The 15,085-nt window shown below is 47.1% G+C and overlaps 1 protein-coding gene across 1 annotated transcript in view; it reads left to right on the top strand.

The window, feature by feature from the left end:
- LOC132461399 (autism susceptibility gene 2 protein-like) overlaps positions 1 to 15,085 on the top strand; it is a 97,671-nt gene that overhangs the window by 57,052 nt on the left and 25,534 nt on the right. Inside the window, exon 3 of the mRNA XM_060056490.1 lies at positions 2,008 to 2,274. Coding sequence (XP_059912473.1) covers positions 2,008 to 2,274 — 267 coding nt within the window. The remainder of the gene's footprint in view (positions 1 to 2,007; positions 2,275 to 15,085) is intronic.

The raw sequence follows: 15,085 nt of genomic DNA, 5'->3' as shown, positions 1-15,085 counted from the left end.
CCCGTAACCCCCCCCCCCCCACCCCCCCCTACCCCCCTAGCCAGCTGTCAGTCTTCCCTCTCGACAATGAATACATGTCGTGTTGCCTTGTCGACGTTGACAGACAGAGACAAACACTTGTGTACCTACCAGAGGAACACGCCCTTTGGATGAGTCTCAGGGAGTCAACGCGCGTCGCACGCCCACCTGTTGTGTGTTGTTTTGACAGCTCCCTCCGTGCACACGTATGCCGCGCGCAGTGCCGGCTTTCCAAGTGGCCTTCCGGCTGACAAGCGCTTCCCTGAGGAAAGAATAACCACGCTAATGGGGCCCTTTCCCCCCCGAAAGCTGTTCCTAACGTTTGCGCTTTGTGTTGAGTTATTATTATCTCTTCTTCATATGATGCCGACTTGATCGACAATGGTCTTTTGTTCTTGGATACCTGCGGGGCTAAACCACGATGATTTGAGTATCGAGAGAGAACCCGTATTATGTGCACAGCTCGTCTGGGGATGGCAACCATTCGCACATTTGAAAGGTGCTTATGAGATGTACATTTGGAAGACTGAAAACGTCATGTGGCATTAGCTCTATATCAATTCTACCTGTCAGAGTAGTGATTTGGAAAAGTGACTCCCTTCTCCATTTGTCGTTTCAGTCTCTTCAATTCAATATTAAATAATAAATAAAAAAAAAAGGTTATTTTAAGCTGTATCTTAACACCAAACCAAGACAAATAATTGTGTATGTGACATACCCAATCCTTTTTAAAACCACATCCTCAACCCACACAGGGCACCCCTATCCACTAATCACGTACTCATCCGTGACATCCCCCTCTCTCACGCAAATAAACATCGCCACCGTCCCCGCTGACCGCGGCAAAGTGATGAATACGACCCCCGACCTCAAGCCTGTTTTTCATGAGTTTCAGGCATCTCACAAGGCCTCGACACGTCATCAGCGTGCCTACGCCACCTTCCGCACCTCTCCTTTGGACGTCGGTTTAGACACGTCCGTCCAATCTGAGGCCGGCAGAAATACCCCCCTCAAGTGCCTGGTTCTCCTCTTTTTGTCGGGTCGCACAAACACCGAACATAACGACGACACGAAATACTCGCACACAGCCTCCGTGTTATAAATCGTATGAAATTGATTTGCCCCCCCGCACCTTTCACCTCTGACGGGCTGTAATGCATCGCCCGGGCGCCGCCGCAGTGGCAGATGGGTTGCGTTATTGATCGGCAAAACCGTCAAACACCATCAACCCCCCCGTCGGTCAAGAAAGTGTTCCGCCGTATTGGGGACTGTATGTATCGGTTTGTTTTCACGGTCTAATACCCCCTTCCTGCAGAGAGGGGGTTTGTGCCGGCGCTGCGAGGGTGTTGTTGGCGACAGGCAGAAGGGACCGCACGCTGAGGAGCTGAGCCTTTTCTCTTATTGTTCCTGTCAGTCTGTTTAAGTGCTCAGCAGAAAGGCCTGGGGGGTGGGTGGTGTGGGATGGGTGGGGTTGTGGTGGAGGGGTTTCCCTGATTTATTTTGTACCTCCGCTACCTCCACACACATGCTTTTTTGTGTCTTGATGCTTTTGTTTTGAGTGCAGGCCCGAGCCTCCCTTCCAGGAGAAGTCGTCCTCACACTGCTTCGCTTGCTTTTTTATTTTTAGCGTGCTACACAGATATACATCAAATTGTATCTTTAAGCCGAGGTGATGACTCAAGCCTTGCATTGTGGTGGTTGCCACATAGAGACATATTTCATTCACACAGGGCTGGTGTTAGGGCTAGAATTTGTTATGTGTCGTTATGATGCTGTCTGTTTGTTTCCTGGTGGGTCCCAATGTTAAGCTCCGGGTTTTATTGCTTCCAGAAACATCCCGATTTCCTTTTTTTTTACATTTTCAAATAACATACAAAATCAATATCGTCTAGTACAACGTCAAAGCCAAAAAGCAAAAAAAAAAACTATTCCTAATGAATTCCTAATGCCGGACTAATCCCTCATGCCGTGTTTTGTCTGTCTCCACAGAAGGACGAGAGCGGGAAGCCCCAGGATCGCACGGAGGATGACCACAACGACCTTGCGGTTCCCCTGCACAAGAAGAAGGTGGCCAGGGTCCCTAACGGCTTGACCCTGGATCCCTGTAAGAACAACCACCACCACACTCACCAGTACCACAACCACAACCGCCACAACCACAACCACCTGCCCTCGGACCAGGAGAACAACAACCCCCGCCTGACTCACACGGCGGGCAAGAGGAAGAAGAAACACCGCCACAAGAAACACACCGCGGTGAGTCTGATATCAGCGCTGTTGGTGTGAGGCTACTCTGGATGTGGCGGTGATTGTGGCATCATTCGTGCTGGATGATGCGTTGATTGTGATTGGGAGTGATTGTGGATGAGGCACTCTTGTTTAAAACATGCTGTTAGTGTCTTACGTTGAACACTGCACTAAAGGAAAATACTTAAAATCACCCAAGACCTAAGATAGATTTTTTTCTGTGTCTATTTCTCTGAATTCTTTCCTGTTATTTTCAATCTGCGACTTTCAAGGTGAATAGGCGATAGGGTTTTGGATGGTGGTGGGTGTTATTTTTTTTGCCACTATGCAAAACACCTTGTTATGGAGGCTCTTCGTAGCATTTCGTCCCTCTAAGGGGAGAGTGGTATCTCTTTGAAACGAGGGTGTTGTGGTACATAATATGAATTTTTCGGTTAGTTATGAAGCTGACCTTTTACTACACTTCTTTATATAGTTCAGTGTTAGTTGAACTTTAGAGACTCCACAGAAACTGCATGTGAAACTATTTTTCTATCGAGAAAAACGAAAAGATAGCGCTTCATTCTGTGCTTAAATGAAAATCTTTTGGTTCCGTTCGTTTTCTTGTCCATGAAAACCATATTTTAGATAGATGGTCGATGGATTTTGGCTATGGTTACAAACATAAAAATGTTAAGTTAGCTAATGACCATCTTGGCTATGCACTACTGTTCTGACCACTAACATGGTCTACTTAAACTCAATTTATGATAGACAATAGTATGGTCCACCACAGAACTGTCAACAGCCATTAGGTTGAATTGTGGCATCGCAAACTCCTCGTGCAGAAAACTACTTTCAACTCAATCACACAGATGACATTTTTTCAAGTCTTTCCCTTTCAACCCCAATTACAAAGTAATTTAATGGATACAATAATTGTTGTCGATCTATAAAGTGGTGCTGCTGTCCGGCTAAACAATCTGATTCAGATGTAGTTTTGTAATTTAATTAAGATCTCATTAGAATTTTAGTTTGCAGCATCTTTCACAGAACCTTTAATTAACGAACAATATGGCTGAAGATTTGTCGTGTCTTTACACTTTCAATGCCTACAATGCCTACAATAAATGTCTTTGCCTTTAAGTTCTTGACCACTGTTGCTGCTGGTAATGTTTGGGGGTATTTCAGTAGTCCTTCATAATCCTAAATTCTCGTAGTCCCTATTTTCAATGTGTAATGGGCTTGATAGTGGTAATTTGAGGCAGACACAGTACAGAAAAAAAACTTGATGCTGCAACTCGGAAAAAAATATGCAATGTGGAACATCTGTTTTACATAAAAAATATGGCACTCACTAGATGTTGCTAAATTAAAGCAAGGCTCTTAGGATTTTAACTGCTTGAATTATCACTGTGAAGATCCCAGGCCTATTCATGGCTTGGTTAGAAGACATAGTAGTAAAGAGAATATAAAGCATAGTATATACTATTAGTATAATATTGTATGTAGTAGTAGGTATAGTAGGTAGTATAATATAGTTTACTTGGGCAACAGTAATCATAGCAATAATTATAGTTACTTTAACAATGAGAATTGTTATTTTAAAGATGGAGAATAGCGGTTCCAATTGATTCTGGCACTTGGTGTGTCTGGTAATCAACGGGGAACCCTGGTTGGCAGGAAAGAAGCATGCTTCTAAGACGGTTGCCACAGCAACGGGCCTGTTTGTCAGTTGAAGGAATCTGATTGATATTTGATATTGAACATGATGTTATTACACTCAAGTGACATGAAGATATTCTATCAAGGCAGATTTGAGCACCTGGTGTCTTGACATTTGGACGTGGCTCCCAGGAATTCCCAAATGCCAGTATTTAGATGAATGTGGATTCCTTCGTCTGCCTTTTTAGGTGGGAGTTTCTGGATGCCTCATGTCCAGAATCTCTATAACCCTTGCTGGTTTTACTCTTTTAGCTTTGCTGCTGGAACACTGCCCTTCTGATGTAGATGTGGGGGTGGCCGGTTGCTACGTGGTAGTCAAATGTTTTAGTTATATGGAGATCGTGTTTAAGTGGCTGGCTGATGTGCCTCAGTCTGGAAGAGCATTTTTTGGATGCACCGCATACAGGTACATGCATCCATTCTCACTCACTCACAGTCACATAAACACAGACACACAAGGACATACTTACAAGTTTGCTTTGATCATGTGTATATACACTGCATGAGACTGTGGAAATCGGTCGCTTAAAGCACCTATAAAACCCGTCAGCTAAACACACTGATCTGCGGAGCTCTTCATCGAGACGGTCGGTCACACGGCGTGGCACGTGCATAATTGAAAAGATCATCTGCAGCTCCCTGCTTTTGTCCTCGCCAAAGCCGACAGGGAAACAATCCACCACTTTCTGCCAGGATTTTTATCTCCGGCTGGCGTTGGCTATAAATAACGTCCGCCACATTGTCCTCCCGTCAAGGTTACGTTGGAAAGTGTAAGACCTGCGTGTCGAGGTTTGATTCCCCATTAAGCTAAGCTACAGTCTCGGATGAACGCTTATTTCCACATCAGTTTTCTTTTTCTGACAGAAAGTCCGCTCCAACACACACAAGGCCTGAGGGAGAAATAGTGAGGGAGTTTGAAAGCCTATGGGTTTCTTTTTGTTTTGGTTTATATATTATTATTTTTTTCACACCCTCTGAGAGTTTAAGGGCGCAGAATGCAGCCAATGCTTTTCTTTCCGACTCTGCGGCTGACCCAGTGTACTGAACTCTGGGAGACTGCGGAGCTCAAGAGGGAGAAACCGGAGAGGCGGAGAAGCGTCTCTGACATCTTACCTCAGAGTGGAAAACAGAGAGAGAGAGTGTGAGAGAGAGGGTGTGAGAGAGAGAGAGAGAGAGAGAGAGAGAGAGAGAGAGGGAGAGAGGGAGAGGGGGAGAGAGAGAGAGTGTGAGAGAGTGAGAGAGAGAGAGAGAGAGAGAGAGAGAGAGAGAGAGAGAGAGAGAGAGAGAGAGAGCGCCAGTGCGCGCACTGGCCTGCAGATGATGATGATGATGTCCGTTTCTTTGACTTGTTAAATTGAGAATGCAATTCCAAATGACACACACTCAGACCTCTCCCACCTTGATGGTAAAGGAATGCAAATGGCTTAATAAAAGCTAGAAAGAACAGTAGCATTAAAGATAACAAGTTTAAAATCAAACGTAGTCATTGCTTGCTCTAAAGTCACCCAGTTCAAAGCAGATGGTAAAGGTGAGTTAGCTTTCACTGGAAATCTTGTATTTTCACGCAATGATGCACAATTTGTGTGCGTGAGCGTGTGTGTACGTGGTGGGAGTGTGTGTGTGTGTTGCTTTGGCACGCGGTCCTGTTGAATGGAGGGGGCCGACTGTGAGGCCCATCTGCTCTGAAGGTCTGCTTCAGGAGGAGGGTCTAACCTGGACATGAGAACCCAGCCCCCCCCCCCCCAGCCGCTCCCGCCACTAATCTCGCCTGTCAATCTGCTTTTCCTGCTGTCTGTCTGTCTGCCCGTCTGCCTTCGGGTCTGATTGATTGTCTCTGTGGGCCCTTTTTCTGTCTGCATGTCTATTACAGGAAGTAAGACAGGAAATAGAACTTTGTTTTTTAAACATGTAACGCCCCGCACCTCTCTGTCCCTCTTTCTGCACTTTCGTTGGTAGGCTTTCAAATGTTTCAGTCTGACCTTTGATTTGTATTTTGGTTTTGTTCTTTATTCCTGTCTGATGTCTTGTTGCAGGGCGGATTTGAGTTCCTAGGAAAGTGCGAAACAAATAAAATATATAATCGTTGTCATCATTATTTTTTTAGTAAAAAGCAGAATCCTCAACGCGTCCAGTCCCCTTCTAAAAATCAATATCACATCGCCACCGAGTGTTGCTCCACTCATTGTTTATGTGTCCGTGTCAGTGCATTTGTTCACAGCACGCGTGTGAAACATGTTTACCTAAGTGTTGACACGGCGTATTCGGGCTTGGGTGGCTTCCCGCTCCTTTTGTCTAATCCAGCACACACATGCAATGCTATGCCGCAGGGCGCGCTGCCTTAGCTCCGGGTCGCTCCCTTAACGAGCTTATCTGCTAAGCCAATAAGGAAGCAGAAAGAGGAGCAATGTAGCGATGGCACGATAACATGCTGAGCAGCACTGGAGTCAGTCCAATTTGAGTCCACCACGCCAGACACACACACAGACTTATGCATACACACACACACACACGGTGGTGCGCACTCACACAAGCACACTGGCGTTTTGGGGGATTTTCATGCTGGATCTTTGTGTGTGTGTGTGTGTGTGTGTGTGTGTGTGTGTGTGTGTGTGTGTGTGTGTGTGTGTGTGTGTGTGTGTGTGTGTGTGTGTGTGTGTGTGTGTGTGTGTGTGTGTGTGTCCTGATGCTAAAGCCAGTGCACAGGTGTGACCAATTAACTGTAATTTAAATAATACCAGCTCATGGCAGTTACTGCCCAGAGCTGCAGGGTCTAGGAAACACATTGACCCTCAACCAAGATCCCATATGACACCAGTATTGATGATGCTGTTTTTTTACAGGCAACTGCGTTTGTTCTACACGTCCTCCATTTTGCTCTCACATTTAACTTCTAGCCCTAAAGGGATGTGTCGCATTTTTCATCTCTCTTGAAAAAATTCTCGGAAGCCTGAGAAGAATTATTTCTGTACAATCGCTGAAAGTCAGCGAGGACAGATATCAAGATGGAGGGACGGGATGGGGAGAGGCCTGAGATACAGACATAGAAGGAATGAGTGAAGTCAGAACGGAAGGAAGGCAATAAAGCGCGAGTGAGACGGACGGGGACGGCTCTTCAGCCTCCCTTCCACTCACGGTTCCGCTGTCCGTTAGTACTCTTGACACTCCTCGCAGTCAATTTGCCAGAATTTTCGGTACTTTGGACCAAAGTGCTTCCAGCTTAAGCCTGTGACCGTGCTGGCTGTCTGTCAGCGGCACGGACAGGAGAGCGGACAAAGGTAGTTTTAAAAGCGTTTATTTTTTTCAGCACATTTTTTTTTTATCGCCGCTGTCCAGCATCCTGTCATAACAACTCTGCCGTTGGGTCCAATCCAATCCGCCAAGCTTTATGACACACCGAGAGGCTATCACTGGCCACTGGCCGCTGGCCGTGCTGAGCGAGAGAATGGAGGCCTGCAGACGTTTGCCGTTTTCTTGGTTTATTTATCCTTTCTTCCTAGGTACCTTTGTTGTGGTGGTCGTGGGACTACATTATGTTATGATCGTTAATTGGGAACACACACACACACACACACGTGCCCATACAGGCACCAGTGGCGCTAGGTCTATTAAATTGTAATGTCTGCTAAGATCCGCAGATCCCCCAGTTGAACCTGATGTTTCAGTGTTCCACTTTCCAGATTTACAGTTGCAACTTGAAACTTAAGCCACAGAATTACAAACCACTTAAGGCCAGTTAGGGGGTTGTTAAGTACACACACATAGACATAAACACACACACACACACACACACACACACACACACACACACACACACACACACACACACACACACACACACACACACACACACACACACACACACACAGTGCTCTTCTAAGTCGCAGTAGACTAATAGGTTTTATTAGGTGTATAATTGCAATGACCCCCCCCCCCCCCCCCCCCCCCCTTCTTTCTACCCACGCCAGCTCTTGCCCTGAGACTGCCAGTGAACCGGAGAAACCAATCTCTGTACATATAAATGAGCTGCTTCCTATAACCCAGTCTGCACACAATGCACATTGGTTAACCTCACACTGTGTCAATAAGAACGTGTGTTTTACCAGGCAACGTGAGTGTTTAACTGACTTCTTTATCGGTCATTAAAGCGAGCGCTCACCGCCGCCCGTTAGTGTACGTGCTTAAAGGAGACACGTACGTGTCTTCATGTGTCTGTGTGTGGACACTGGTCATTATACCGCCCCCTTCCTTGTTTCTGTCCACCCTTGTCACTCTCCCTGCTTTCTTCTTCATTGAAGGAGAAAAGAGAAGGAACTATTTTTGAGAGCGGCAGCTGCAGCAGCAGTGTGTTTGACCAAAGCTTTAGAGAAGAGTTTGATCTGCCCGATCTCTGCAGGTCTGGTGGCTGTGAAGGCTTCTGGCTTCCACAGGCCGAGGGGCCCCCTCTTTCGCCTCGGTGGTCGCCGCTGACTGTACATTGTGTAGCTTGTTCTTATGAGCATGGATGGACGCACGGATTCCTCAGAGCAAGCAGCGAGCTTTCCCTTGTTGTGCCTCGTCTGTTGCAGTGAGTGAACTGTCCGGTGTTACGCCAAAGGGTTTCGTAGTGAGCTTGAATCGCCACTGGTGTTATTAGAGATAGGCATGTCACGTGTGCTCCCACCCTTCAGAGAACACAGACAGTGTAAAGGCTAGGATATGGAAACCACTGTGTTGGAGCAATTACCAGCGGGTTTTTATCTTTCGAAAATCGCAAGCATAAGAAAACATTTAAAGCCAGAAGCGAGTTCAAAGAGTTTTTTTTTTGTCCACATTAAATCACATCCAGATATGGCTAGTCATTTAATGAGGATACAAAGCAGGGTAAAAGGCTAGTTATGCAGCTTTTGTTACCCTCTCTCTCTCTCTCTCTCTCTCTCTCTCTCTCTCTCTCTCTCTCTCTCTCTCTCTCTCTCTCTCTCTCTCTCTCTCTTCCCTCCCCCTCTCTACCATGATGCAGTACAATTTGGCTCCCATGCTATCGTGCAGTGCTGCCTCTGCCTTAGACGTGGGTGAGAGAATGAACAGACAGACGGCAACGCGAGGCTCTTAGACCAGCAGGAAACAATCACAGGAAGGAGAAGGGAAACCTGGACGCAGTAAGGCATTAATTAACGTATCCGGGAATCTGTTTTCTTAAGTACTTAAACTTTGTGAGGATGATGGTCGGAGAAAGAGGGGTATTATCGAAAAGTTTGTTTATGCAGTGCTGCTTTTGGATAACCTCACCGGGAAGCCTTGATCTAATTGCGCTTTTCATTTCAGGATTAATATCCCCTCACCGTGTAAAAAAAAAAAAGAGAGAGAAATCCATCCTCTTCTCTCCCCTTCCACCTCATTACCTCAGCTTTAATAACACGGCGGACCGCGGCCCTCTCGGCCATCCTCTCTGGCAGAGGAGTGTCTGTGCCTCGGCACTCTGCCCTTCCCCTGGCTTGTTTACCGTCATGCGGGGCGGATGGGGATGGGAATGGAGAGCAGGATTACAGGAGGTGTAATGATACGGGGCGTGCTGCTATGAGTCGGCTCTCCTGCTCTTATATCTGTGTGTATATTTATATATATATATTTATATATATATATATATATATACTGCTTTAACGCCCCTAAATGACAACTCCCACACCACGGTGAAGTCGGGGAACTGAATTCAACGTTTGGGTGCCTTGATTGTTATTGTACTTTGTGTCCTGGGTTTAGGGATATCTAAAAGTGTTTGTGTGTTTACAAATGCTTCACATCGAGGGGGTGAAGGGATAGGAGGACATTTCAACCACCATTACCACTTAGATAGGCAGGATGACGTCTTCTGGGTCGGGTTCATCTCGGGATTCAGCGCGTCCCTTTAGTGCAGCGTGCAGCTTTAGCGTAGGCAAAACAATATTTCCCCTGAAAGGAGACACCCTGAGTGGAGCTTCCGAGTCTTAATGGCATGTTAGTTGTGGTGAGTCAGACATACACACGCACTCACACGCACACACTCACTCTCGCTAACGCCTGCGCGCACTTATGTCGTATTTTTGCCTTTGTTTAACTCGTAGTTCTAGTCTCTATGTCAAACACACTCACACACACACACACACACACACACACACACACACACACACACACACACACACACACACACACACACACACACACACACACACACACACACACACAAAGCCAAACAGGTTATTAAATGGTGCCGCAGCACTGAGTGAAGGCAAACACCTGTGGAGACCTCAGCAACACTGATGGTGGTGTATTGTGAGCCATTAACCCCTGAACAACATACAGCGGCTTACTGTCACTCAGGGCCCTCCATCTCTCCCCCCCCCCCACCCCCATCCCCCTCCTAGCTGTGTTCGGTGCTATTAGGTCTACCATAATGTATGGTTGTTCAGCTGTCAACTCCCCAAGGGTATACACAATGTTCAAAGCTCGCTCGTGTCTACGAGTTGACGCAGAATAAATAAAGCATACATCATGGAAGGAGCAGCGGTCGACGACTGCTAGCTATCTTCTCTTCATCTCCTCTCTACCTGGAACGGGGGCCATGACAGTAGGTAAAAGCAGTTAGTAGGATGCATGATAACAGACGGAAGAAGAAAAAATATGTAGTAACCAACAACAGCGATGCTACTCATCGTTAATTTATTTGAATATTATCCCGACAACTGTGTTCACATCTCTTGGATCATCTGCTGTGTGTTTGCGTGGGCGCATGTCTGCGTGCGCATGACTGTGTGTGCATGTGCCGTTGAGGTGCTTCACATGCTTCTACCTGCATGGAGAGCGTGACCTGATAATGGAGCCCGATAGCATCACAACAGTTTCTCCCCGTCCGCATAGCTTTGATAAGCTAAAGATGCAAACACCTGGCAGGCAAGCAGGTTCATGCTACAAGATTAGATAGGCAGACATGAAAGAGGCTTACAGATAGGCCCCCTTTATGCAGACATGCTAGTGCTAACATCCAGACATGCTAGTGCTAATGCAGTCTGTGCTACAATAACGTTAGATTGTTCAGTACAAATCTGGGCTGATTTTGGCTTTTCTTAACTGTTGGGATCGAACAGATTTCCCTGGGAATATAGAAAAGGTTTTCTCTTAACTTGAACCCAGTTAATGTATCCTTGCTTGCCTCTTCCCAAACACACAAACACACACAGACACACACCCAACCACACACGCGGCGACAGACCACTACTATTGATCCTTGCAGGGGCCACTTCAAAAGAGAGCGCTGATGTGCTGTCAAAATGAATCCATTGCCTTTAGAAAAAAAATGATTCAGGCATGATCCATGCACCACACACACACACACACACACACACACACACACACACACACACACACACACACACACACACACACACACACACACACACACACACACACACACACACACACACAGAAACAAATGCAATCAATGTGATCTAGTTCTGGATCCTGGGTGGGAGCGGGGGGGCTGGCTCCCGGGGGATGGTGTCATTCACATCCACTTCAGCATGAGAGACAATCTGTTTAGTGTCTGACTTGGCCCAGATGAGCAGATGGATCTGGGGAAGAGCTATAGACGCTCTGTCCCCTATCCCTCCTCCTCGGGTCCCCGGGGGTCCGAGGAGCTGGCTGTCGTCTCAGCCCCCTCCTCCCCCCACGAGAGAGAGAGAGAGAGAGAGAGAGAGAGAGAGAGAGAGAGAGAGAGAGAGAGAGAGAGAGAGAGAGAGAGAGAGAGAGAGCGTGCGCGCCATCCATCCGGCTTGCCTGCACTCCAGAGCCCTTGAAGGGGCTGAGGAGATGTATGGAGAGACACCAGACTTTCCAGAAACTGGTCATCATCACTGTGTAACTGACCCAGCCTTCATCAGGTTGAAGAAGAGGAGGCTGAGGTCTAACCGTGCACATTAACATCTGAAATCTCGTGCATGACTCATGTTGCTTTTGTAGCTCTGACATCGTGCTTCATAGTTTGTCTTTCCTCAAGGCTAAAAGGAGATCCAGGATATCTGCATTGTTTGTTGCGACCACACGTCCACTTGGTTTATAGTCCCGCTACAGTCCCCAGGAAGTCTGGAACCAGGGGGTTCCCTCGTCTTCCTTCCTCACACGACCTTCACAGCCGCACGGGACAGATGCAATCCGCTTTTGAACCGCTAACAGAATAAGGAGATTAAAAAAAACGAAGTATCCATTTCAATGGCACGGCACAGGTCCAGGACTCTGCTCTCTGAGGGGTCGTTTGGTTCTTTTTGTTCTTTTTGTTCTTCTCGGGCTCAGAAGTCGTGAGTGTGTGTGTGTGTGTGTGGCATGCGGTGTCTTTGGGAGTTTTAAGTGATCAGCTGGCACCCTCTGCTGCCTGCAGTTGAGAATGCTCTCCCTTCAGAACATTGTGTGGTGCAGAATATAAATAGATCATTCCACCAGTCGGTGCGAGCCACTGGTTAGGTTAGTGATGTGTTGATCAAGGAGCACGCGTTGAAGGGTCGAATTGGGCTTGGAAATGGGCTCACCCGCATCACACCTGGTGTTATAATAATAGGGTGTCCTTAGACTTTTCCCCGGCTCAAAAGGAGCCACTCTGCTGGGAACAGAACCAGCCATGTGTTTTCAGTCTGGCTGGCGCATAAGGCCAACAGGACGCTTCTGCTTGTGCTTTGTGACGGGTTAACCAGGGCCACCGTGGGTAAAGACAAGCAGACATACACACAACACACATTTAGCTACACACAGAAACACGCTACAGACTCCCACCCACTCGCATGAAACCCACTTGCACACAGCCTGACGTTCTTTAGAGCATGCACCTCAGGGCCAATTTGTGGTGATGTCCCCCCACGGATCCAGGTGTGATGAGGGCTGGGGATAAGTAAGGGAGAATAACTAGTGCTTGTTATACTGTGGCACCAGGGAATGAAACAGGCTTCAAAACACACAAACAAACACACACACACCCGGGCAACAAGGCTGAAAAGAAAATGTGGTGCTATGCAGGGAGCTCACAAGCAGGGTAACATTGTTATTAGCACAGAAAAAGTGGAACGTGTGTGCGCGACTTGGGGAATTTTCACGCACGCGCGTGATTATGCATGTGTGTCTGTGTAAATATAGGCCAAGCCCACAGGAAGTCTTTAGCACATGTCTCTGTTTGAAGTCTGATGCAAATAATGTCACACTTTCAGTAAGCCATGCAAATAACAAAGCACTTAAGTTGTTATCTTATCTGATCTTATCTTATCCAGTCCTCCCCTGATTGTTGCATCCATCAAGCTAATTATTCTGAGATATTCATACAAACCATCTAACTCCAATAACTAGGTGTAGTGTGTTATCAACGTTGCCACCGATATTTCAAGCTTTTACAGCAGTTGTTTATGAAAAGATGTCTCACACAGCTAGCCCAGAAGCCCAATATTTCCGGATATTCTTTATCTTGGCAACCCTGACAGCAGCTGACACTTAGTTAACGTTTGGGGGGGAAAAGATATATAGCAGAATGTTCAACACATTCAACCTTGACAGGCGATACTGAATGCCATGCCCATGAAAATCTGTATTTGATTAAATTTGCAATGTTGACGGCTTACATAGGCTGCACTTACCTTCTAACAGTAAATTGAAATTAAGAGCTTTTGGAATGTATGCGTGCGCGAGTGTGTGTGTTGACACACACATTGTGACTTTACCACTGTGAAATAATTCATTTTAAAAATGTTTCTGACAACCTGCCTGATAATTAAACCCTTCCCATTTCATGCTTTAAAAGGGATTTAGATTGTAATCTCTGCTTGAATAATGTAACCACACACACAGACACAGCCGCCGGCAGTGCTGTGACTGTGAATGCAGAATTGATGGACCTGCCATCGCCCTTTCCATGCCTTCAATCGAGAGACTTCATTTGTGAAACCCGTTTTTTTACCTGCTCGATGGGGGCGAGGTCGCTGTGGATCAATATGGCAGCTCTAATAGGCCCGTTCTCAATCCCTTTTGGCCGGGGCTTAGATCACCTCGATAGCCCAACATCAATCTCTGCCAACCCTGCAAACCTCCATCAACGAACCCCTACCTCCTCCTCCTCCTCCTCCTCCTCCTCCTCCTCCTCCTCCCTCCATCCCACCCTGTCAGGCTCTTGGATAGGAGGAGTGTCGGAGGAGGCGCAATCCAACTGGCACCTCCTCCTCCTCCTCCTCCTCCTCCTCGTGTTTGACTTGGGAGCAGAGACGGCGTTGCTTTGATGCCTCTCTGCTGCATCTGCTGCTTCGCCTGCAGCTGTACAATACACTGACACGCAGCGCTGTCAGAAGACATGCTGCTGGAGGAGCCGCATGCACGCGCACGCACACACACACGCACGCACGCACACACACACACACACACACACACACACACACACACACACACACACACACACACACACACACACACACACACACACACACACACACACACACACACACACACGGGGGCGCACAAACATACACACACAATGTCAACAAGATACACATGCATACTCACACAAACACACAGACATGGGCGCAGACTTAGGAACACACATGCATGAAAAAAATACGCACCCACACGCGTACACACATGCACGTTAGCACACATCATATACAAGCACACACATCCACAAGCCAGCAAGGAGCAGCAGTAGAGGTTGTATTCATACTTATTGTGGGTGTGTGTGTATGTGTTCTTGGGACATTTTAGGCACATGGTGTTACTGAGGTGGGATGTGGTGTTCTCCTCCTGACAACACCCCATCTCACCTCTGACTGTGTACTAGTAATTAGTCTTCCCCTCTCTCTATGTACTCTCTCTCTCTCTCTCTCCTCCTGGTGCTGTCAGTGTAGTTCACGGGTTACGATTGATCGCCGCCGCGGCTTCTCACCTCTCTGAAAGAGCCGGGGCCAGCCTACTACCCCCACCCGCTAATCCAACCCGCTAGCGCTTGGTTGCTAAGGAGTGTGGGGTTTAAAGCTACAGTAGGAAGACATATTGAGTGACCGGACAGAGTTAGCTAGATTTAGAGTATCCAACCAAAAAGGCCACTCTCCAAAGACACTCCCCCAAGACAAATGGCTAGCTTACTATC

The sequence above is a fragment of the Gadus macrocephalus genome, chromosome 7 (assembly GCF_031168955.1).
Source record: "Gadus macrocephalus chromosome 7, ASM3116895v1".
Lineage (NCBI taxonomy): Eukaryota > Metazoa > Chordata > Actinopteri > Gadiformes > Gadidae > Gadus > Gadus macrocephalus.
Note: the sequence above shows the minus strand (reverse complement) of the source record. Positions and strands in the feature narration are given on the sequence as shown.